At 36.6% G+C, this 25,846-nt stretch overlaps 1 protein-coding gene across 2 annotated transcripts in view; it reads right to left on the bottom strand.

Moving 5' to 3' along the window:
- Positions 1 to 25,846, bottom strand: part of TRAPPC9 (trafficking protein particle complex 9) — a 1,018,418-nt gene that overhangs the window by 958,690 nt on the left and 33,882 nt on the right. Inside the window, exons 4-5 of one of the 2 annotated variants that reach the window (XM_036742028.1) lie at positions 17,410 to 17,538; positions 9,950 to 9,976 (exon numbers count right to left, since the gene is read on the bottom strand). In XM_036742028.1, the coding sequence (XP_036597923.1) occupies positions 9,950 to 9,976; positions 17,410 to 17,538 (156 nt within the window). The remainder of the gene's footprint in view (positions 1 to 9,949; positions 9,977 to 17,409; positions 17,539 to 25,846) is intronic. The other variant, XM_036742029.1, reaches the window with a different exon arrangement.

Raw genomic sequence — 25,846 nt, 5'->3', positions numbered from 1 at the left:
CCTGGTGATGTCTTGACTTGCAAGTGAATTGGATTTAAATGAGGCAGAGCTGCGCAGAATCATCAGCCTCATTCTCTTCTCCAGGGTCATCAGAGTTCAGTAGCAAGACACAGTTCAAAATGACTGGCAATGACCCCAGATGCAGTGGGAGACCTTGGCTTTTTAAGCTAAGGTCTTTCTCAGGTCTCAGTTTGTCTGAGGCAATGTCCATTAGTGGCATAGTTTGGTTTCCTAACTTCTGATCTAGTTCACTAAATATCCTCTTCCATGGCCTATTACAGGAAGATACTGGTTGCCAAACCTCAATATGAAATAAAAGTAATTCTGCTCTAATATCTCTCAACATTTGCTAAATATGCTCTGTCTTGGTGTCTATGGTTTTTTTTGGTTTGGATTTTTTATTTTGTTTTGTTTTAAGATTCAAATATACTAACTAGAGTCTAGAGGACCAGCACAAAAATTATGAGAAAAAGATAAAAATTAGTCCTAGAGAAAAGAGTAAATGAATTGTGGCTATTTAAACTAGAGAAGAAAATGGAAAGGGATGACAAAATATTGTACCAGCTAAGTCTTGCAGGAAAAACATAAAAATAAAAACACACAAAGATTTATGAAGGATTTTATCAGGAATAAATACCAGGCAGAGGCAGCCAAGCATAGTGGACAGAGAATTGGCCTACAAGCCAGGAAGACCTGAGTTCAAGTCCCATCTCTGACACTTACTGGCTGTGAGAGGCTGGACAAAACCACCAAACCTCTCAGTGACCCAGCCTACTCTCTAAGACTATAAATTTCAGGAAATGTGCTGGCTTACTTACACTGGTAGAATAGGTTTCCTCATCAAGAGAGTTCTATCTATGCCAATGGAATCACATAGGATCTAATCCCTGTCCCTAAATATTAGACCCTGAGGAAATGTTCGGTAAAAAGGCATGAAACTAGTGTAAAACAATGTTTTAAATACACATAAACACAGAAGAAGAAAAAAGGAAATAAAAAGGTATCTGAGCATATCCCACATCTTTATTAAGACTTTAAAACTAAACCCAATGTAATGTTTGTAATGTTGTAGAGTCTGGCTCTTTTGCTTCTCACTTTCCCCCTCCACTCTTAGATTCAAAGAACTGCAAGTCAAAAGGGGACTTGGTAAACATACGAACTCCTAAGGCAGTTCATTCTCTTCTTCAACAGTTCTAATTAGGACATTCTTCCTTAAAGCTAAAATCAGCTTTTCTGTAGCCTTTATCATATGCTTGGTCATATGGTAATCCAAATAATCCATCAATAAGCATTTATTAAACCCCTACTATGCCCTAGGTAACCACTGGTTTCTATGCGACACTACTAAGTTATATTGAGTGATCAGTCCCCAAAAATTTGTCTTTTTATATAAACAGCCATCTAGGCACCTCTCCCCAGTCCTTCAATGTGCAACTTATTTTTTTAACTGAAGTGCATAACCTCTACTTAATTTTATCCTATTAAAATCATTCTATCATTCCTGTCTGTTCAGATCTTTTTTAAATCCCAATCTGTCATTCAATATCTTAAGTATATCGACCAGTTTACTAGGAACACCAAACTTGAAAAATATGCTATCTGAGCTTTCTTCTAGCACCTAGCAATCACTTAATAAATGTTTCTCAAATGAATGAATGAGAATATTGAATAGAACAGTGAGAGATCCCTGGGATCCCTGGGACTTTCCGCCAGAGTGGCATGATCCATAAACAATTACTTTTTTGGTCTGGTTACCTAACTGCTTCTCAATCTACCTAAACTGTACTACTATACAGTCCACAATAATGTTATGGGGGATTTTATCAAATGCCTTGCTGGAATCCAGGTACATTATGTCCACGCTATTCCCCTAATCTTAATAAAATAATGACCCTTTTCTTGCTAACTCCTCTCTAATTTCTTATTCTCCTCTTCCTATACCTTCTCTTTCTAATAATGTTTCCACGGTACGGTCCTCTAACACTGATTCATTAAATTGTGAGCTCCTTGTAAGCAGGGACTATCTTTTACCTCTTTTTTTGTATTCTCAGCTCTTAGTACAACGCCTGGCACATAGTAGTAGGTGCTTAGTAAATGCTTACTGACTAATGCCTGATTGTCATGTTTTTATGGAACCAACTTTGAGTTGGGAACTATCTATATAAGATAGAGATAGTGAAATAATTGTCAGAGAAATGTTAATTTTAAAAATATAAGCACCTAAATATGTCTAAGCTTGTCATAAATTGAAAAAAAAAGTAGTCTTGCTAAATTTCTAAAGAAGCTGATACAATGAATTAATTTATGCTTATACAGCTCTTTATGGCTTACAAAGTACTTTTACATCCATTATCTCACTGAAGCTTCAGAAAAAGGATAGAATTATCCCCATTTTATTGAAGAGGACACTAAGTACCACAAGGTTTAAAAGATTTGCTTAGGGCCATACAGCTAATAAGGAATATAGAGGCACAAACAGAATACGGATCTTTTCTTTTCTTTTTTTCCAGGTACACTATGCTGCAATAATTTAAAAATATGAAATCTTTCTCAACAATCTCAATAAATAAACTCTTAAAAAATAGGGGGAAAAACTAAACTATAGCCAACTCCAGATGTAAAAAGAAGGAAAACTAGAAATCACAGTCATCTAAGTCTGACACTAACTCAATATAATGAGAGAAAAATCTATACCTCAAAGACATTGGAATTCTGGGCATAAAACAGATCGAATTCAGTCCAAATTGTGCTAGACAGAAGTGATGGTGTTTTTTAATAGAATTCTAAAATTAACAGATGGTGGAAAAGCAGAAAATGCTATATAAAAGGGGAAAGGAAATGAGTTCTTTCTTCTATGAAACACTTATATTACTTTTCTTTTCTCCCCCACCCTCAATCTCAGGGTCCCATCCAAAAGAATTGAAAGGTCTGAAATAGACTCACAGAGATTCAAGGATTCAATGGGAATACTAATACATGTTTATTTAGTTAGGGGTACTAATTGTTTTAATCAAGACACCTTGATTAAATCCTACCTCTCATACTACCTATGGGACCACAGACAAGTCACAACCTCTCCTCAGTTTCCTTATCTGTAACACAAAGATAATACCTATGACACCTAACTCACAGATACTGAAAGACACAAATGAGATGTCACAAGGTGCTTTATGAAATTACAGCAGTACAAAAATGTTAGCTATTATTATTATTGTTAGTGGAGACTTAGAGTCATGGAAAATTCAGGAGCAAAGGTTATTATAACAGTTTGAAACCAGCATATTTTCTACTAATGGATGCATATGAGTGGGATTTTCTACATAGTTGAATAGTTTTATGACCCCCTAAATCTCACACACAATATACGATCCCTGATGAGTGAGATGGCTACGTAAAGGCCGCCATGGAAAGGAAAGCTGCTATGGAGGAAAGCAACCTATTTCACTTTTGAACAGCTCTCATTGTAAGGAAGTGTGTCCTCATATGAGCCAAAATTAGCCTCTTTATTTCACTATTTCACTTTTTTTTCCCATTCTGCATTCAAGTATTTCACAGGGCAGGTAGGCAACACAGCGGACAGCACCAGGCCTGGAGTCAAGAAGATCAGAGCTCAAATTTGGCTTCAGACATTAGTTGTGTAGCCCTGGGCAAGTTCCTTTATGTCTGTTTGCCTCAGTTTTCCTCAACTGTAAAATGAGGATAATAATAGCATTTGTGAGGATAAAATGAAAAAATAATTGTAAAGCACTTAACACAGTACTAGGCATACAGTTAAGTGCTTTGGAAATGCCAGCTATCATTATTATCATTACTAAAGTCTTGTGCCATACCAAAGTATTGCCTAGAGTGACTAAGTCCTCAAAGACCATGCCAACAGAGCACAAGCTCTGGCAGCTCCTACCAGGCCCAAAAGGACTTGAAAACAGGAGCAACTCATCACCAAAGCTGGCCACTAGGTGATAAACCTTTTCAGGCACAACAGCCCACATAAATTATCTAAGGTGTGGACGGGCTTTGATCAAACTTGCTAAAGGAAGTCTCCCATACCAAAGAAATCACAGACCTGTGAAGTGTTGAATTTAATGTTCCTTATGCAAGGTTGAGATATGAACAATCAAATCAAGTTTATCCTGAAAAATCATAAAATTATTCTCCATCGGTGTATCTATTTGTAGCAACCAAACTGACCTACAGGATGGTCACACTGAGTATTTTCAGCTCTCAGTACCAATCACTAGAAACAAACGGACCTTGTGGTGATGCAAACAGGTCATTAACACCAGTAAAATAATGAGAGACTGAAAGCCAGAAAAAGATAGACAGATAAGAACAGAGAGGGAGGAGAGGAAAGGCAGAGGAAAAGGCAAAGGGGGAGGAGGAGGGAATGGCTTCATATACTCGTCCAGTATTTTTCTATTGGCCATGCATAAAATAAAACTGCTTCAAACACTGGACACTGATCTCCATTTATCTCTTCCAAAACCACAGGAAAAGCCCCAAGTTCGCTGGTTTCTCTAAGTTAGCCAGCCATGCTTCCCAAATCCCATGACAAGTGAAAGATCTGGCATCTCCTCTAGTTTATATGGTGTAGAGAAAAGGATGCAGGTCTTTGAGTCAAAAGGAGACGTGTGACCTTGTATAAGTTGCTTCATCTCTCTGGGACTCAATTTCCTTATCTGGAATATAGGGACAATTAGACCTGTAATACCTTCCTCAAAAATTCTTGTGAAGCTCAAATGAGATATTTGCAAGGTGCTTTATAAAACTTCAACTGTAGAGATGCCTGCTTTTAATTGTAAAAAGGAGATAATTAGATGTACTACTTACTTCAGAGTTGGGGGGGGAAATCACGTCATTAAATGTAAAACACTACAGAAATGTCTTCTATTTGGCTACTTTGCTGCAAATATTGCTAGAAAAGGTTTCCCTAGGTGATTTTTTTGGGGGGAGAAAGCAGGGCAATTGGGGTTAAGCAACTTGCCCAAGGTCGCACAGCTAGTAAATGTGTCAAGTGCCTGGGGCCGCATTTGAACTCAGGTCCTCCTGACTCCAGGGCTAGTGTTCTACTCGCTGAGCCACCTAGCTGCCCCTATTTTTATAAGCTCTCTCTAGTAAAACCCCTAAACCAGAGATCGTGCCTTCGGAACCTAAGTATTCTCAACTTAGGCTAGCCAGTGTTTAAAATAAAGATAATGCTTTAGAGCACAATCATTTATGTTATCCAAATGTTAATAATTCCTGATCAAATTCAGATATGTATGTAGTTTATTCTTTTCATCACAATACTTATATGTACTTCAAACAATCTTACAAAAAGTTCTTTTCCTGTCACCTCTAAACATACCCAAGTCTCCCCAAACTTGAAAAAAAAACCCTCACTAGACCTTGCCACCAATATAAGTTACTGTCCCGTTCTCTCTCTCTCCCTTTCACAGTAAAACTCCTTTTAAAAATTGTCCTCACTGCTGCCACTTCCTTTCCCCTCACTCATTTCCCAACCCTTTGCACCTCATCATTCAACTGAAACTGTTCTCTCCAAAGTTACCAATGATCTATTAATTGCCACATCTGACAGATTTTTCTTAATCCTCAAGCTTATCAACCTCTGCAACCTCTGACACTGCTCACCACCCTCTCTCCTGGATATTCTCTTCTCTGGGTTTTCTTGACGCTGCTTTCTCTTGGTTGTCCCCGCACATGTTAGACCACAGGTCTTTTGCTGGTTTATATAATACCATATAACTGTGAATGTAACTCAAAACTCTATCCTAGGCCCTCTTCTTTCACTTGGTGACCTCATCAATTCCCATGGGTTTAATCATCACACCCATGCAAATGATTCCCAAATCTATATATCTAGCCATAGTTTCTCTCTTGACCTCCAATTTTGCATCTGCAATTAACTATTAGATTTCAAACTCGATGACCCTTAGTTAACTCAAGTTCAAGGTGGCCAAAGATGAACTACCTCCCCTCCCAAAAAAAATCTCACGTAACTTTTGAACATTATTTCTTTTGAGAAATCATTGTCTCTTTCCTATCACCCACATTCATAAGCTTGTCATTAGCCCTAACTCCTCAATCTCCTTCCACCCACACAGCCAATCCAGTTGTCAAGTACTATAGTTTCTACCTCCACAATCTTGCTCATGAATCCATTCTCTCCTCTCTACTTATACAAGCTTCACCTTAGATCCATCCCTCATCACTTCTCAAGTAGACTGCCAGAATAGTCTCCTAACTGGTCTCCCTGCCCCAAGCCTCTCCCCTCTTCAATCCATCCCTCACACATATGCCAAAGCGATTTTCCTAAACAGGTCTGACCATGTTACTTCCCTATTCAAATTCTGATCACTTCCTATTACTTCTAGGATTGAATGTAAACCCCTCTATTTGGCCTTTAAAGACCACAATTATACTCCATTTCCTTTTCTGAATTCTGAAGTGCAGCCAAACTGCCTTTTTTGTGATTCCTCACACATGATGGTGACATTTTATCTCCCATTTCTACATTTGCACTGGCTGTCCATCATACCTAGAACATACTGTCTCCTCACATCTGTCTCTGAGAATCCCTCATTTCCCTCTAGACTCTGTTTAAGAGATATCAACTGTATATAAAACTCTTCCTAATCTCCCCAGGAGCTAATACTTCCCCTCAAAAAAATTAGCTTGTCTTTATTTTGTATGTACTTATACATACTTATTGTTGTCTCCCCCAATGAAATGTACGCTCCTTGATGATGGATAGTCTTTCTTCCTTCCTTTCTTTCTCTTTCTTTCTATCTTTCATCTTAGCCTAACTCCCCACACTTTTTTGCCTGATGCATGGTAGGTGTTTAATAAATACTTGCTGATTCACTAAATCAGTTCTCTTCCCATCCATTAAAAACACAGATCAATCCAGTGATGCCCCTACTTGGCCTACATATCCCCAAAGAGATTAAGGAAAGAGGAAAAGATCTTATACACACAAAATTATTTAGAGCAGCTTCTTTTTTTGATATGTGAATGGAATGGAATGCTACTGTGCCACAGGAAACAACAAAGGGAACAGATTCAGAGAGACCTGGGAAGATTTAGATGAAGCGATGCTGAGAAATTTGAACAGAACTAAGAGAACAATTTATACACCAACAACACTGTAAAAATGAACAGCTTTGAAAGACTTAAGAATTCTGCTCAATGAAATAATGTACCGTGATTTCCAAAGGACTGAAGATGAAGAACACCACCCACCTCCAAACAGAAAGGCGATGAACAAAATATGCAGAATGAGACACACCTTTAGGGGTATGGACGATAAAAAAAGTGTTTTGCTTGACTATACACATTTGTTATAAGGGTTTTATTTCCCTATTTTTTTCCCAGTAGTGGGGGAGGTGGTAAAGTATGAAAGTAAAACCTTGATAATTAGAGAAAAATTATATGTAATTTTAAAAAATTAAACAGAGCAACAATATACAGAACTAAAGAAAATATGTTTTATAAATATTATTTAATTCCATAATATTTTATAGGCACTTTTAAATCACACATCAGTCAATGTATAAATATATATGCATGTGTGTATAATATATATACATATAAATTATGTACCTACTATATCCAAAGCATAATTTTAGGCAGTGAAATGGAGAAGTAGGAAGACTAAGAAAACATCTATCCTCAGGGAGTTCCCAATCTAGCTATCGAAACAGATTACAGACATAAAAGGATAATTAACAATACAAGATAGCATAGTCTAGGGACCAAAGAAATAGTGGAGACACTGAATATAACAGCTCAGAGAAAGAAGAGATAACTATGGACTGTGTTGATCAGATAAAACAACTCATTGCTATCAGTGTTTTCTTGACTAAAAGGTCATTCAATTTTTCAATAAAAGAATGCTCCAACCAAGTGGCTCTAGAACAGATACCTATTTGCTTGAGAAAAAGAAGCTCTCAGAAGGGGGGAGGGATTATATTCTCTCCCCTACTCTGTCCCTTCCCTTCAAACTCCAACTATACCTGAGAAACTACCCTTCCCTCCAAACTCCAACTACACCTGAGAAACATTTGCCTGAATGAAATGATTCAACATTGGTATTAAAACAAATACTTTATCTTCAAAGACAAGACTGTGCTAACATGAATTCAAAGTGTGAGTTAACAAAAAGTGTACGTTTTTATGGCTACTTTATGGGTACACTTTTATACATCTTCACTGGTTACCCTTTTTAAAACTGTTTTATTTCTATTTATCATTTTCTTAAATTAAGCCAGTTCCTCAATGAAAAAAAAATGATAGTTATATTCACTCGCAAATTTTAAAAATCTTTAACATATGAGTTGAAAGGGACCTTAGAGATAATCAACTTCTCTCCTTTTGAAAATCAATAAACTGAGGCTCAGAGAGGTTTAGTGAATTTCCCAAAGTCACACAGCAGTGAGGTCTTATAGCTCCTAACCCAATTTTACTTCCACTTTGTCATATAAAGAAGAAAAAAATCATGACAAAAATAATGACAACTACCACAAAAAAAGAAAAAAATCTTTTCCCCTATGAACAATACATTTATATGGAAGTGTTATGTGGATTTGCAATGGTAAATCCAAAATCCTATCACTAAGTAGATAATAAAATATCAGAAACAACATCATAATCTTCAGGGTTCCAAGGATGAAATCACCATCTCAAGAGTTACTTTTTCAGGTTAAAATAGCATAAAACTCAAAAAAAGAAAAATAATAAATTCAGTAATACAGCATTTAACATACATTATCTCACTAACTTGATCCTCATAACATCCCTAAGGATACCACTTTATTTTAGAGAACAAAAGAGAGATTTAAAAATTAATAATAGATGGTAATAAACGGACACATAAACCTGAAGGACACATAGAGGAAGTGACAAATGTTACAACCTTTTACTCTGAAATTTATTTGTCCAAATGAAAATGTTGCAAAGCAAGTTTGATTATAAAAATTCTGAATATTAAGTCTATGATAAATTATTTTTTAAATAAAATTAAATTAATTGTCCTGCCCACAAAGCTAATAAGTGGCCAAGTATAACTCATCTCTTGTGTTAAAGTCCAGTATTCTAGTACTGGGGTCAGAAAAACCTGAGTTCAAATTTGACCTAACACTTAGTAGCTTGTGTGACCTTGGGCAAGTCATTTAATCTGTCTCCCTCAGTTTTATCATCTGTAAAATGAGGATAGTAATAGCACCACCCCCAAGCCACCCCCCTCCCCAAGGCTGCTATAAGGATCAAATGAGATAATATTTGTAAAGCAAGTAGCATGGTGTCTGGCACAAAGTAAGCATTTAATAAAAACTTGCTCCTTTCCCTTCTCTATACCTCCCAGTCTTGCAAATTAAAATATTTCTTGTGATTAAACTGAAAATGAATCATTGAATTGAAAACGAATCAGTATCCAAAGAGAATGCATGCTAAGATCACATAAGAGGAAAAGTAAATGAGAATGAATACACAAATGAAGAATGTTAAAGGAGAATTATAGTGACTGAAAATTGTTTAAAAAAATTTTATATGCTAAAATTAATGTAAATAGTTACTAAACAAGTTTAATTAGTTGTATGTGACCCGATATTAAAATTTTTATAAAATTTTTTAAAGAAAATAATTGGCCTAGTCAACATGCTTCATGCAAAAAACAAAATGAATTAAGCCTTAAGTCTCAAATCATTCACTTAACTCATCTATAGAAAGGATCTTTCTTCTTTCACAAACTGAGGAAACAACTATGATGCCTCACAAAACAGAAGAAAGAAAAATCTAATTTTTAATTTTCCCACTTTAAAAGTGCCTACATTAATCCCTTTCAAAGATCACAATAACTCACAATCCAGAAACATTAACAATTCACAGCACCATAAAACAAGCACTTTATAAAATTGAAACAACAAAAGAAACTAAGCATAGAGATAGCGTGTACCTGGATCAATGAGAACTTCTTGTGCCCCTGGAAGAAAGAACAGATCAAGACCTTTCATTTTGACAAGAAAACTACTGTTAAATAAATTACCATAGCACAGTTAAATTTATCTTTTACAACTGAAGATGCTGCCATTAAAACAGCAACTTATAAACAGCAGGTAATAGAGAGCAACTCATGCTAAAGACTTCTCAGTTTCAGAGGAAACCCGTGGAAAAACAATTAAGGTACCAAAAAAGACCCCTCCATTTCATTATCAGAAGCTTTTTTAAAAAAAATATTGAGCCTTCCTTAAACTATTCACATATAGATATCTACTGAGCCCATGCTGTAGAAATTAATTTTTCCATCATAAATAAAAAACACAAAGGCAAAAGATACTATCTTCAAGATTCAAGTTGATTAACAATTGCAAAAAAAAAAATAAGATAAATACGCTAATAAGCTGCAAAAAGGAATTTTTATTCCTATGTGTTATTTGTTAAGACAGAATTGATCAATTGTTGCTATACAGCACTTCATTATGACTGCTGCATTTACTTAATTGATGTTTCATATACATTTTAAGATATACCCTGCATCTTTTGAAATGCAAAACTAAAATCAAGTCGACACTTGGGATATGTCTTCTAAACCTCTAATCTAACAGATACTATTGTTCTTCTCCTTTCTATACAGAAAAAATCTCAGCTATACAGAATCCTGAGGGAATGAATTGCTCCAGATTATCAAATTTTCCAGATGACTGAAGGACTTAGCACTTCAAGCATCAAAACTTTTTTTTAGTTTTACCCTTTGGTATTATCTTTTTTATTGTATTATAAAATTTACTGCCTCTTGCCTTTTAAGGCAGAGTAGATGAAATATAATAATCTTTTCTTGCTGATCATGGTCATAAAGAAAATGAATGACTATAAACTATCATTTTGATTTTGCATCAAACCTGTGATTTAGTCAGTGAAAGGAACTCCAGCTAAGGAAACTTCTGCTAATACAAAGTGGCACCTGCTCTGCTTACAGAGCCTTAGCTAGTTGCCTGGGACAACAAAGCTAAATGACTTACCCAGGGTAACCCTACTAGGTATATATCAGAGGTGAAAACTGAAGCCAAGGTCTTCCTAATTCTAAGGCCAGCTCACTGTGTGCTATGCCATGATGCCTCTCATAATCTATTATGCAGGGCCACAATAAAGTGATGACTCAGAAGGCTTTATAAGGACATTTGCCCAACATTAAATAATCCCAGATAGCAGTATTTCTTTTTTGTTCTTTTGTCTGCAGTTCTGGAATTTGTCTTTTCCCTTGCTGTCAGAAGTCACTTCTTACTGCTATTGATGGGCCTACTTAAACCAATTCCTTGCTGCTTTTAATCTACGATGGGTTTGAAAACCAAATCACCCACCTCATTAAAACTGCGTGCAAAGTAAGAGTAAACAAATTATACATGAAATGCATTAGCACTTAAAGTATATGGATTTCTTAACATACATTTTGCCTATTCAAAGGCCTTTTTCGGCTACTTTAAGGTCTTTAGATATGTTCTCCATAGGTTGCCACATAATCAAGTACCAAGTAAGTGAGTTAACTTTATTAGGCAAATACATGAATATGAACATCTAATCAATCAAATTTTAAAACATTTAAGGTTGGCATTGGGGTAACAAGCTTCTGCACAACCAACAACACAAAGAGGATCTAAATCTGCCTAGGAGGAAAGAGCAGGGAAGGCAACCAAAATAACTTAATAGTGCAGCACGGAAGCAGGCTCTAATACATGTATGTACAGCAGCAGTGTATGGTCTTACTAATGCATGCAGACATCATACATGTAGATATCAGAACCTGCTTCTGGCATGTATCAGCTAATTAAGGTTTGGAGGGAATTTGCCTCTTCACTTTACTGAATGTGGCTCCAAATTTCAAGTAATACAGCTAAAATTTGGATATCAGTAGGTATGAAGCTCCCATGTAAATGCTAAACACAATTTCAACATAAAAGAGGGTCATTTCTGGAGGTGCCACAAAGATATGAGCAATACTTCCATCTGTAACAATGCTGTCATACATGTCCTGAAGCTAAGCAGTTTTCATTCAATTGCAATAAATTTGCTGAATGTGCAAACTAGAGGGGAAATCTTTGTGTGAATGCAATACAAACTTCACAAGAATGTTATGCTACATGACCATCCATATATATATGAAGTTTTTTTTTGGAGGGAGAAGTATAGAAAGGTGTAGTATAGAAGTATAGAAAGTCTCAGGGAAATGTCATGAGTCCAAGTCCTACAACAGGAATAGCAATTAGATACATAAGGAACATTATCAAATCCTCTAGCACAACTACCATATTCAAAAACTTATGTGGATTTGGTGATATAAATAATTGAGGTGAAAGGGAGTCTTCCTTGTGAGATCGTTTAGATTGTTCTTGGGCACCACTCCAATCTCCACTGACTCTACAAGGCCAAGAGGAGGAATAAAGCTCCCTAATTTTCTGTCTTCAGAAGAACTAAGTTAACTCTGTCACTCCAGTACCACAGCTGTTGAAGTGTCATGGACTAATATTCTTCTTTGAATTGTTGTTGTTCATTTGAAATGTTGTGTTTTACTTGCACTACTTAGTCATGAGGAAATTCAGGAGCTTGAAAAACAATAGAAAAGCAGCCTTGAAATGCCACTGATATTGCTTCTAAATCTTGGATGCGGTAATGTTCATTCCACCACAGATAATCTGGTTCATATCTTATATAACTGAACTTTGCTACAAAACTATTTTTTCCATTGTAAGTTTATAATACTAGGCAATGACTCCAATATCAGAATACAAAAATAGACCACTAATGGGTTCTGTGATAGAACGGATTCAAATATGCTTTTCAAATTTCAGAGACGGTCTAAAAATATGGATATAAATTAAGGCAGTGGCTATCAATATGCTAAATAATACTAGAGTGAATCTAGCCTTTAGGCTTCTAACAGAAGAGGGTAAGTTCTATTGCTGCCAATTTTAAAGTGTGACATCTGAATTATTTCACACAAATTAATAGGATAGTCAGAGAATTAAAGACTATTTATTAAGATCACAAAAGGTCCTTAGAAATCATCTGGTCCAATCCCTACTCTTTGCTTTACAGAAGAGAAAATTTAGGCCATAAAGGCAAAGTTGTCAGCCCGTGGTCACTCAGTGAGTTCATATCAGGGCTAGGCATGGATTACAAGTTTCCTAAATCCCAAGACCTTTCTACAACAAAATGGTTACTTCCTATAGGAGATAACTATAATAGTATTTTCTTGGCCTCCACATCTGGTAGGCAAACATGAGATTTAGAAGTAGTTACGCTTTTCTTATATATCTTCTCATTTTTCAAATCTATCTTTAGAAACAAAAAGCTTCCAGCTATAGGAAAAGAAGGAAGCAGGTATAGAATCAGATACAATAGCACCATCTATGGCTGAAAATTAGAAAGCTACTGTGCAATAAAATTGAATTTTTGTGATTAAGAAAGATCAACCAGGAGTCCAAAAAATAAGATAGGGGTGAAGGGAAGGGAGAATGTTAGCAAACCAAAGATTATAGTTAATAGCCTTTGCTTTTCAGTCCTAAGCCTAAAAAATGCTAAAAGATATGGCTGTAAGGTAAACCTCTCAATGTTGGAACTGGAAACTTCTTTATATATTTAGTCTTCTAAAACTTCTTTTTCTTGTATAGATAAAGAAATCAAAGCCCAGAGGAAAAAGTGTCACTTGCCTCACTTAGCAAGTGACAGGATGAGGACTAGAACATGAGTCAGACTCCCTAAAATCAAGGTCTCTTTCCACTCAACTAAAAAAACTATAAGACTCTAAAATAACCCTATATTTGCAGAAATGTATTCTGTCACTTCCAACTCTGATGTAAAGATTTTTTTTTAAAGTGGTAGAGGTTAGACTAGATGACCTCTTCCAAAACTAGGATTCTATGATTAAGTGTCTTACAAATATTTACCAAAGTATTTATAACAATAAAAACATGTATCTTGGAAAGAAATAGTTATTTTCCTTACAGTAGCTATTCTTTCACCAATATCCTCCTATTTTAACAAGGAAGTAAAATTGGTACATGTAATATAAAATATTTCAATCTTAATTTATTTCTTTAGCAAAATATACAAAAAGAAAAATAAATTTCCCTAAAATGACAAGAGAGATCTAATTCTACTCTTGGAAAATAACTAAAATATGATAAAGTTATGAGATCTAATGGCAATGTTCAATGAGCTAAATGTTTAAAAGGTCTGAAAAGCACGGATGTGACACTGGATTTTTAACAACACAGTTATATTTCCCTTATTGGGAAAAGGTTATTGAATCATTCAAAAGTAATTCTCATGTGCCCTACAGTACAAGTATTCTTTTTAATGCAAAAAATAAAACAAGTGATTTCATCAAGATTTTAACCAAACGATAAATGTATGCACCCAAATTTCTTTACAAAGTGCATATGTACACATGCACATATGTATACATGTATCACCATCTACCATGTTCCAAGATGAAGCTCCTCATTAATCAGAGACTGTGCAAGGTATGGCCAAATAGACCACTGCAAGACCATTTGTCCTTTCTATAATGAACAAAGCCAAACACAAACCAAAGGAAAAAGTTTAAATTCATTTTCAATAAAAAAAATTATAGATTTTGGCTCTCTCTCAAGAGGAAAGTCATTAATTTAACGAGTCTTCCCACACACACATTAAAGGAACACACAAACCCAATTGAGAGTCTTTAAAATTTCTCTTATTAACAAACATCACTAGAAAAAAACAATGATCAAAGTCACTAGTTATGATCCACCTTCTGCTCTGCACTGTCAATATTTTCTTGAAATGCAGTTCTTAAAAAAAAAAAGGAGTGGAGCACTGCAACAACAAAGAATTAAAAGTAGTTGGGGGTTTTTTGTGTGTTGTTAAATAACAAAAATGCACAACACTTTGTTCTTTGATGCTATTAATTCTGATGTTTTCACTGATATCTCCTCCAAAGAACTGACTAAATTTGACTAAAATACAACTACCTAATATATCTGCTATTTCTAAATCACTCTACCCAGCAAACTTGTTAAAATGCAGGAAATGAGGAAAAGTGAAAAAAGCATAGAGGAGACATCACTGGATGTCAACAGTTCAGTTTTTTTCAGAAGTCATTCTACAAAGTCAAATTTAGTATGAAATGAATACAGTTTTATTCTCTGATCATTTATAAGTTTATGCACTAGGAAGCTCTATTTAAAAGTCTAGATTGATGAAAGGTCAACTCTAGAGTCTAGTGAAAGGTCAGTTAACTTCACTATCAAAGAAGGTTACATAATAGTACATAGAAGAAATAAAGGCTACAGAATTTTAAGTAGATATTTGGATATGATTCTTAAAAGTATTCACAAGTGCCACAATACGGGTCACCTTACCAGGGCAAAAGTTGATATTGTGATAATTGTGCTACTGTGCTAACTTCCTTCAACTATGTGATTGACCCCAGTAATTGCAAAAGTTCCTTCCCTCACATACAAAGCAGTGAGCTAAACTAATAGCCTGACTGCTCTCGATTCCAGAATTAATGCAATAAATTCCAGATGAACAACTGGGATTTCTGCAAACTGTGTGATCTTAAAATTAATACCCACGGTAAGATCTGCTCATATTATCAAGCTGTTTAATGGATCTGGGAGATAAGCAACCTCAAAAGTTACTACAATAATGATAAAGCCTCTGAATGAGACAAGACTTGCTTTCTAAGTTCTCCCTTGGACCCTCCAGGATGAGCTTCCCCAGAGTCTGTTCAACAGCAAAAAGTTCCTCCGACTCTTCACAGCAGGCAAAGCTACATTTCCGTTCTTCATAAAAGGCAGTTTTTAAACCTCTTTGCCTACATTCAACAAGAAGAGAGAGACTATCTCCTAGTGAGTCTCTCTAGAGAAACTAAAAATCAAATTAACATAGGAACATGCTTTTACAAAATAATTCTCCAAATCATATCAATAGACAAAAGGACCAGCAAAATCCTTCGAGATGAAAGGCACTTCTGGAAATGGAGCAGAAGGAAATAAAAACTTATTTTTAGAGAAGTACTTTCATTTTTCTGAAGGTTCTTGAGGATTTTGCAATTAGAACTTGACTTAAGACAAGAAGAAAACTTAAAATATTGTCATATCATACCAAAATGAACAGTCATAATAGTAACCTAAAACTAATTGTGGTGAACACTCGGACAAAAAGTAATGCAGACCAAAATCAGAAAAGAGGGGGATGACTAGTGTAATTCAAATTTGAAACATGCATCTTTTATAAACGACATTTCAGTCAACTTCCCCTTCTGTTCAAGAAAGTGGCACTCAACCAAGATCACTAAGAAACCTCTGTTGAAGAAGTCTAAGCAGATTCAAGAAGATTTAACAGAGCTTTAAAATTCGAATGATTAAAGGAAGGTATGAACTGACTATGACCAATGAAATAACACTGTTAGTTCACAAAAGATCAAGAGTACTTTATCTTCATTCCTGGCTAAATGCTGGGGAACAAGTTGAAAAATGGAAATGAGAAATTCAAGGTATTCTAACCACTGGATCTAAATGAATTACCTAGGTTTAGATTCAAAGAACGTGTGAGTTAGAAAGGGCCTTAGTCTAACTCTCTAGTTTTACAAGGAAGAGACTAGAGGCCAGAGAGAAGTGACCTGACAAAGGTCACCCAGACAGCTGGGGACAAATCCATGTCTCCTAACTCCCAGTTCTCTGTTCACTTTTTTTTTTGGAGGCAAGAAGGGAGAGAGGGGGGCAATATCTATACATAATACTGACAAACCTATATGTTAATATGATGCACATGAAGCATTGGCCTTTGACACCTCATCCAAAAGAATAAGACCTTTACAACAGAACTGTTCTATTCTTTCAGTATAATTATATGCTGAAGCACTCATTAGGAGCTGCTTCCCTAAGATTTTACTAGTTGGGTATATTGCATAGTTGCACAATGTTTTTACTCTTCTACAGCATTACAAATAATTCACTCAAACTTTCTAAGTCCATAAGAACTTGATCAAGCAGAAAGGAAACAAAGCCAGCATGCCTTGAATTAAATGTCATTATCAGTGGCTCCGGACCCATGGCTTTCTGCGCTTACTTTCATCTACCAACTAGACATGATGAAACAGACCTGGTATCAAAACCTTTGGTTGTGACTCGCCTGCCATGAAACTTTATGCAAATGTTCTAGAATTCAACCAGGCATTCTAATCAGTCTGTACAGGGCATTAAAGAGGAGCTGAAAGAAACTCTATCTTGCATACAAGGTTGCTAACTCAACAAATCGTGAATTCAGCACAGCATCCTGTCTGACTCAAAAAGGCAAGAAGGGATGAAATGCTATTTTGATTCTCTCAAAGCCTGAGAATTACTGCAAATCAAGAGCAAGTACTAGACTTACCTGGTCGGTGCCGGTTGCCTGTATCAGCAGGAAGTGAGCTACCTTGTGGCCGTCGAGCTCCAGTTTTGCCCCCTGTACCACCAGGATAGTGATAGATAACAGATGCAGAGCACAAGCCTTCAAGGGCAGCTGGGCAGCAAAAAAGGAAACAGCATTCAATCAGTAGAGTGGCACATTCATCAACTCAAACTGCATTTAGAATTGTACTCCTGTACTTGCTACCGATTACATAGTAGCTGAAAAGAACAATGATTTTAGTGGTTCAATTACTTATAAATGCTAAACTTTCCTGTGATAGCAAAATGTCAAAACTGAAGGCTACAGTATTTTGTTATAACATATCTGTGTTTATATGCATACATATGCATTCATATACATACATTTATATATGTGTGTGTATGTATATACAATCTGAGTATGTGCATATATACATTATATGTGTGTATACATATATATACATATATGTGTATTATGTATGTATATACACGCACGCACACACACACACAGAGCCTCTCTCAACTAGCTGAGTACTAGAATGGGATGAGGTCAGGAAGTTTTGTTCCCTCTGAAGATGAAGGTAAAAATCCTTCCCTGACCTCTTCTTTCTCCCTGCCTATTCTTCCTCCCCGCCCCCCACAAAATAAAGTTGTTCCCATGAGTTCTTAAAAAAGAAAAAAAGCATGTTATATATATGCAATACACACACAAAATCAGACTGTACATACACACACACATATATACATATACATATATGTGGAAAGAAGTGTAGCCCCCTTAAAATGGATAGAGTATCCCTTACCATCGTACAGCATGTGACTCAAGAGGCCAATACAGGGGCAGAGGCCTTTCCACAACACGTCCCCTTAAAAACTATGGTTCAGCTTGTAGCAATGGTTGGCAAGCTGTTTGAAGACTGGCCTCTTCACCTCAAAGATGGCTCCACTCCTATAACAGATATAGAATTCCACCTCTGATTGCTTCACACTTGTTTGTCCTGTCAATTTTATTATTCCCTAATAATCTGAAGCAGGGCCATTCACTTCAAGTTTAAGCAATCTATAGGATAGAATGGGCCACTCTGGGAGACTCAGGGCTCAGGTAAAACAATACAAGTAGAATGTTTTGCAAACTTAATTATCATTATCATTCTTCATCACTGGATATGTCTGAGCAGAGGCTGGATGTCATTTGTTAAGAGATATTTTAGAGGGTAATTCCTGTTCACATACCGTTGGATTTGATGTTCTTTCCAACTCTGCTTTATAAAGCAGCCAAAAATAAATATAGTTATACTTTATATTTGTATAATGTTTTACATGGTGGAACTGTTTCATTTCTGTCTTTGTATTCCCAGTGCCTAGCACCTGTGCCTTGTACCATCAGCAAACAATGAACAGTCAACCTAATACAATACTTAGCATCTCACATAATTACAAAAATCTGAGCACTCCTCTCAATGATGAAGAATAAAATCAGTGATAAAAATCATTAAGATGCCACAGTTTAGTTCTTGGATGCACACACAATCCCCTCTCCCCCTTCTCATTTGGTAAATGGAAAATGGGGATGTAAATTCCAAGAGATGCTTATAATCACTCTTAACAGCACTGACGTTCAATTTTTCAACCATTGCTCTATTTGCAAGTAACACTACCAAAGCAGAGATTGCCCATAAAAAAATAAATCAATCACTATTTCTTGAGCACCTACTATGTAAAATTCATTGTGCTAGGGGCTATGGATGATTAAAAAGAAGATAGCTATAGATAGATAGATAGATAGATAGATAGATAGATGGATAGATAGATAGAGATATATACATACACACATATATATGTCTCCCGGTTGTTGGTACTGCTACAATGACAGAATCCCAATTCTTTCTTAGATTATTTTTTTTTAAAAGAGAACATTCTTCACCTCATTTTTTTAAGCCTCAATCACTGAATGGGCACTGCCTTAGTCAAATTTAGACCTGCTAAAGACCTTAGCTTGAAAAGCCCAAAGTTGGGGCAGCTAGGTGGAGCAGTGAGTAGAGCACCAACCCTGGAGTCAAGAGGACCTGAGTTCAAATCCAGCCTCAGACACTTAACACACGTACTAGCTGTGTGACCTTGGGCAAGTCACTTAACCCCAATTGCCCTGCCCCCTCCAAAAAAAAAAAGAAAAAGAAAAGAAAAGGCCAAAGTCCCCCACTGCATCCTGGGCCATCTCCACTTTTCCTGATCCATATCTGGCCACTGGACTCAAATGGCTCCAGAGCAGAAAGTGAGGCTGGTGACTTTGCACAGCCCTCCCTCACTTAAATCCTATTCACTTGCATGTCATGGCATCACTTCCCTGATGTCATGGTCCTCTTTGAGAACAAAGGACAAACAGCAACCATGAGTAGAAAAGAAGCTGGCCACTAGGAACCAAGCTTCCAGTTTCTTTCTTTCTTTCTCCTCTCTCCACATAAAGTATCACACCCTTATCTGCCAGTGCTCTGCCCAAAGGGAATGTAAATTTTAATATCTGAACCTTTTTTTGGTTTTTGTTTTTAGGAAAACTATCAGTATAATTGATCATAGCAACAAAAAAAAACAGCAGAAACTATATGATTATCTCAATAGATGCAGAAAAAGCTTTTGATAAAATGCAATACCTATTCCTATTAAAAACACTAGAAAGCATAGGAATAAATGGAGTCTTCCTTAAAATGATAAGAAGCATCTACCTAAAACCATCAGCAAGCATTATATGTAATGGGGATAAGCTAGATGCATTCCCAATAAGATCAGGCATGAAACAAAGATGTCCATTATCACCCCTATTGTTCAATTTGGTAGTAGAAACGTTGGCTTTAGCAATAAGAGAAGAAAATGAAATGGAAGGAATTAATTAGAATAGGCAAAGAAGAAAGTAAGTTATCACTCTGCAGATGATATCATGATTTACTTAGAGAATCCTAGAGAATCAAGTAAAAAACTACCTGAAATAATAAATAACTTTAGCAAAGTTGCAGGGTACAAAATAAACCCACATAAATCCACGGCATTACTATATAATACTAACAAAGCCCAACAACAAGAGATAGAGAAATTCCATTTAAAGTTACTGTAGATGCTATAAAATACTTGGGAGTCTACTTGCCAAGACAAACCCAGGAACTATATGAACACAATTACAAAACACTTTTCACACAAATAAAGTCAGATCTAAATAAATGGAAAAACATCAGTTGCTCGTGGTTAGGCTAAGCTAATATAATAAAAATGACAATTTTACCAAAATTATTTACTTATTTAGTGCCATAACAATCAAACTACCAAAAAATTATTTTACAGAGCTAGATAAAATAATAACAAAACTCAAATGGAAGAACAAAAGATCCAGAATATCAAGGGAATTAATGACAAGAAATGCTAGGGAAGAAGGCCTAGCCATACCAGATATTAAAGTGTATTATAAAGCAGCAATCATCAAAACTAATTGGTACTGGCTAAGAAACAGAGTGGTGAATCAGTGGACTAGGTTAGGTACACAAGACATAGTACTCAATGAATATAGTAATCTACTCTTTGATAAACCCAGAGTGCAGCTTCTGGGATAAGAACTCATTATTTCACAAAAACTTCTGGGAAAACTGGAAAACAGTATGGCAGATATTGGGCATGGACCAATATCTTACTCTATATAGCAAAATAAAGTCGAAATGGGTTCACAATTTAGACATAAAGGCTGATACTATAAGAAACTTGGGAGAGAAAGGAATAGTTTACCTGTCAGACTTATGGAGAAAGGAAGAATTTATGACTAAACAAGAGATAGAGAGCATTACAAAATGCAAAATGGATAACCTGATTACATTAAATTACAAGTTTTTGTATAAACAAAGTCAATGCAACCAAGATTAGGAGGGAAGCAGAAAATTGGGAAAGAATTTTTACAACCAGTGTCTCTGACAAAGGTCTCATCTCTAAAATATGTAGAGAGCTGAGTCAAATTTATAAGAATACAAATCATTCCACAACTGATAAATGGTCAAAGGATATGAACAGGCAGTTTTCAGAGAAAGAAGTTAAAGATATCTATAGTCACATGAAAAAAATCCTCTAAATCTCTATTGATTAGATAAATGCAAATCAAAACAACTCTTAGGTACCACATCTCTCCTGTCAGATTGGCTAACATGGCAAAACAGGAAAATGATAAATGCTGAAGAAGATGTGGGAAAATTGGAACACTACTGCCCTGTTGGTGGATCTGTGAACTGGTCCAACCATTCTGGAGAGCAGTTTGGAACTTTGCCCAAAGGGCTACAAAAATGCGCACAACCTTTGAGCCAGCAATACCACTTCTAGGGCTGTATCCCAAAGAGATCATACAAGAGGGAAAAGAACCCATATGTACAAAAATATTCATAGCAGCTCTTTTTGTGGTGGCAAAGAATTGGAAATCAAGGAGATACCCATCAATTGGGGAAAGGCTGAACAAATTGTGGTAAATGAATGAAATGGAATAATATTGTGCTATAAGAAATGAGGGGCAGATGGACTACATAAGAACCTGGAGAAACTTATATGATCTAATGATGAGTGAAGGGAGCAGAACCAGGAGAACATTGAATACAACCACAGAAACATTGCTTCTGTGATGACTAACTTTGATGGACTTGGCCCTTCTCAACAATACAAGGTTCTTGGACAGCTCCAAAAGACTCATGATAGAAAAGGCTATCCACATCTAGAGAAAGAATTACAGAGTCTGCAAACTATTTGTTCTTTTTTTTTAATTTAATTTTATTTGATTTGATTTTTGGTTTTGTTTCATCCTTCTCATGGTTCCTTCCATTGGTTATAATTCTTATTTACAACTTGATCATTGGGAAAATAAGTTTAATGCGAAGGCATATGTAGAACCTATATCAGAACACATGCCATCTTTGGGGGGAGGGCCAAAGAGGGGGGGTGAAAATTTGGAACTCAAAAACTTGTGGAACTAAACTAAAAAAAAATAATAATTAATTAACTTAAAAAAAAAAGATCAGCCTTAACCCCAAATCACTCTGGTCCCAGACCAAGCCCTACTTGGTCATTGTTTGGGCCCTGATTGGCTCAGAATGAACGCAAGTAACAATTGTTTCTGTTTTGGCCAGAAACCTGAGGGTCTTTTCCTCCCAGATCTTTTTGTTGTTGTAATTAAAGAGGTAATTCTTTGCCTCATTTTTTTAAGCTTTATTCACTGAATAGAGGCTGCCTCAGTCAAACTGAGACTTGTTAAAGACCTTAGCTTGAAAAGGCCAAAGTCCCCCTACTGCCATCTCCTGGGCCATCTCCACTTTTCCTGATCCATATCTGGCCACTGGACCCAGATGGCTCCAGAGGAGAAAGCGAGGCTGGTGAATTTGTACATCCCTCCCTCACTTAAATCCAATTCACTTGCATGTCATGGCATCACCTCCCTGATGTCAAGGTCCTCTTCAAGAATGAAGGAAAAACAGCAGCAGCATATTCAACTTGCATATTCATTCATTCAAAAAATATGTAATCTCAGATGGAAGCAGCTACCATTAAAGGGAACAGGCTTCCTACAGAAGGTGGGACCATAACTGAGGCATGAAGGAGCCAAGGGAGCTAAGAGGCAGAAATGATGAGGGAGAGCATTTCAGGCATTACGAACAGTCAGTGAAAATGCCCAGAGTTGGGGGATGGAGTCTCTTGTTTGAGAAACAAGACAGTGTCACTGGACTATAGAGTATGAGTATGAGTGTGGGGGTAAACTGTAAGAAAACTAGAGAAAGAGGAACAGAGAGAAGGTTTGTAACACCAATCATGGTGGCACACCTGAGGACCACTGCTGTGATTAATTTTAAGAGTCTAATCACATAGTATAATGAACTCCCTATTTATTCAGAACTAAATATTGTTCAATAAACTAAATCATAACATTCATAGCAACATCCTTAAGAAAACATATCATTCAATATATATGTATATATGTGTGCGTATGTGTGAATATATATATGTATATATTTTATAACACTCAGTATGTCATATGACACATGGCATATATCTATCATATTCAGTAGCATCCCCCAAAATATTTGCTTACACAAGCAGGGGGTCCCAGTTCAGGGTCTTCTCTAGAACAACATATCATCCTTAAGAGGTAGCAGAAAATACAAATACCATCCACCCCTAGGTCACAGGAAGTTACAATCTCTTCAATCAACACAGTGTCCAAGTAAAGTCCTCTTTCATCTTGACTTGGGGCTGACTTCAAATCCCATGGTTCCTTCTCTGAGGGCTGGGTACTCCCAGCTCTTGCATGGGTTCACCTGCAGGCAGCTCTCTGCTCCTGTTCCTTGTCTCAGCTCACAGGGACTGCTCCACTCCAAGTTCTTCCTGTCCCTGCCTGACAGAAGGTTCCTGGGGCCCCTGCACACAGCTTCTGTTTGCTAGCCTCCCTCTCTCTCTCTCTCTCTCTCTCTCTCTCTCTCAGCTCTGCTTCTCTCTCTACCCATACCTCTCCCTCCAAGCAATATATACTTTTTCCAATCAAAGACTCTTGATTCAATTAAAGGGAAGACTCAATCAAAGGCACTTGATTGGCTTAGTGCTGAGAAGAACTCCAAAAGAAAAAAAAACTGCCAAAAAATCCCATTTTGCTTGCTCTTACAAAGTCATAAAGGGGTAAAAACTCCTGCTCCTCCAGGAGTTTACAATCTATCAATAAAAATAAAATATATATACATATAACTACAACAAGAATATGAATATTGTAGGTGGCACAGTGGACAAAGACCTAGAGCCAGAAAGACCTGAATTCAAATCGAAGCTCGGACACTTACTAATTGTGTGACCCTGGGCAAGACACTTAACCTATGTTTGCCTCAGTTTCCTTATTTGTAACATGGAGGTAATAACAGCACCTACCTCGCAGAGTTGTAGTAAGCATCAAATGAGATGAAAATTATAAAGTGCTTAGCATAGTGCCTGGTATATATAATAGGTGCTGTGTAAATGTTTGCTACTGCTGCTGCTATCGCTGTCCCTGTTGTCGTTGTCAGTGTTGTTGTCAGAGTGGTACACACAAGTGCTACAGGAGCTCTAGGGAGGAGGGAGTCCTACTGGTTGCAGTGGATCTGGAAATACTTCCTAGAGGATGCTGGATTTGAAACTATCTTAAAAGACCGGTAAGATGAGAAAATGAGACTACAAAGACAAAGAAGTAAGAAAGTACAAGGCATGTCTGGGAAACTTTGAGTAGATCAGTTTGGGTAGAGTAGAGTTCATTTAGGTGAATAGTAGGAGGTAAATAAGGAAAGGGTAAGTAGGGGGTCACATAATAGAGGGTCTTGAATGCTAAGCATATTCAAGAATATGGAATTCATTCCAAAGGTAATGAGGAGGCACTGGAGAGTTTTAAGAAGAGGAGTGAAGTGATGAAAGCAGTGATTTGGAAAGATTAATCTGGGGGCTATCTCCCCAAATTTAACCTTAAGTGTAAGGTCTTCAAATTACCGTTAATTACATTTGCAAACACACATAGTGCCTCCATGTGTCATCAGCAAATGCTTGCTAACTGTGAAAATGCTTTTATTAGTTCTTATCTCAGTGGTCTTATGGTCATGTAGTAGAAATTCACAAAATGCAATTCCTCTGATGTTAGTATCCGTATTGGTGGATAAATTCAAATAGAGGCAAGATGACCTCCTGATTTCCATGGGAGAAGGAGAGGTGGTCTAGAAGGGTTTGAACTAGCAAAGAAAGCCAGAGAATGAATCTGAGAGATAACGAGGAAAATCTGAAAAAGAACAATTTCCAGGTCAAGATACCAATCCCAAGCCTACTTCTAGACCCTAGGAAAGAAGCCTGAAGGAGCCAAACAAAATCAAGGCAGATTGAGAAGGATTAAGAGTGAAACCCCGATAGCGGTGAACAGAACAAATTGGTGAAAAAGACAAGAAGGTAAATTGGCACAAGGCAAGAAGGGAAGTGGGATGTGGCTGTGAGATTGCTGAAACTAAGGAAATGAAATGGGTGGAATTTTCAAGTTATTACGTGACAACTGCCTGCAAAAACCGTAACCAGGCAATTAAGATTGAGTATCACTATCCACAAAGAATTGAAAAACACAAAGTTGAAAATATGAGTCAGTATGGAGATCAGCAGAAACTGCAATGACTTTCATTGAGTATGAAACGTCAATATTTCTACCACAGCTGAATGACTGCTGTCTGTATTCCAAGTGCAGGCTATTGACTCTCCTGGGAGAAAAGGTGAGAGGGCACAAGGAAAGCCTTGAGTACACAGACAAATTAGGGAGAATGAAGGGAATAAACCAATGAATGAATGCATTTATTAAGCACTACAAGGGCGGCACTGTTCTAAGCAATGGAAATAAAAACAGAAAAAGACAGTCCCTCCCCTCAAAGAGTTTATATTCTCACAGG

The sequence above is a fragment of the Trichosurus vulpecula genome, chromosome 1 (assembly GCF_011100635.1).
Source record: "Trichosurus vulpecula isolate mTriVul1 chromosome 1, mTriVul1.pri, whole genome shotgun sequence".
Classification (NCBI taxonomy): Eukaryota; Metazoa; Chordata; class Mammalia; order Diprotodontia; family Phalangeridae; genus Trichosurus; species Trichosurus vulpecula.
Note: the sequence above shows the minus strand (reverse complement) of the source record. Positions and strands in the feature narration are given on the sequence as shown.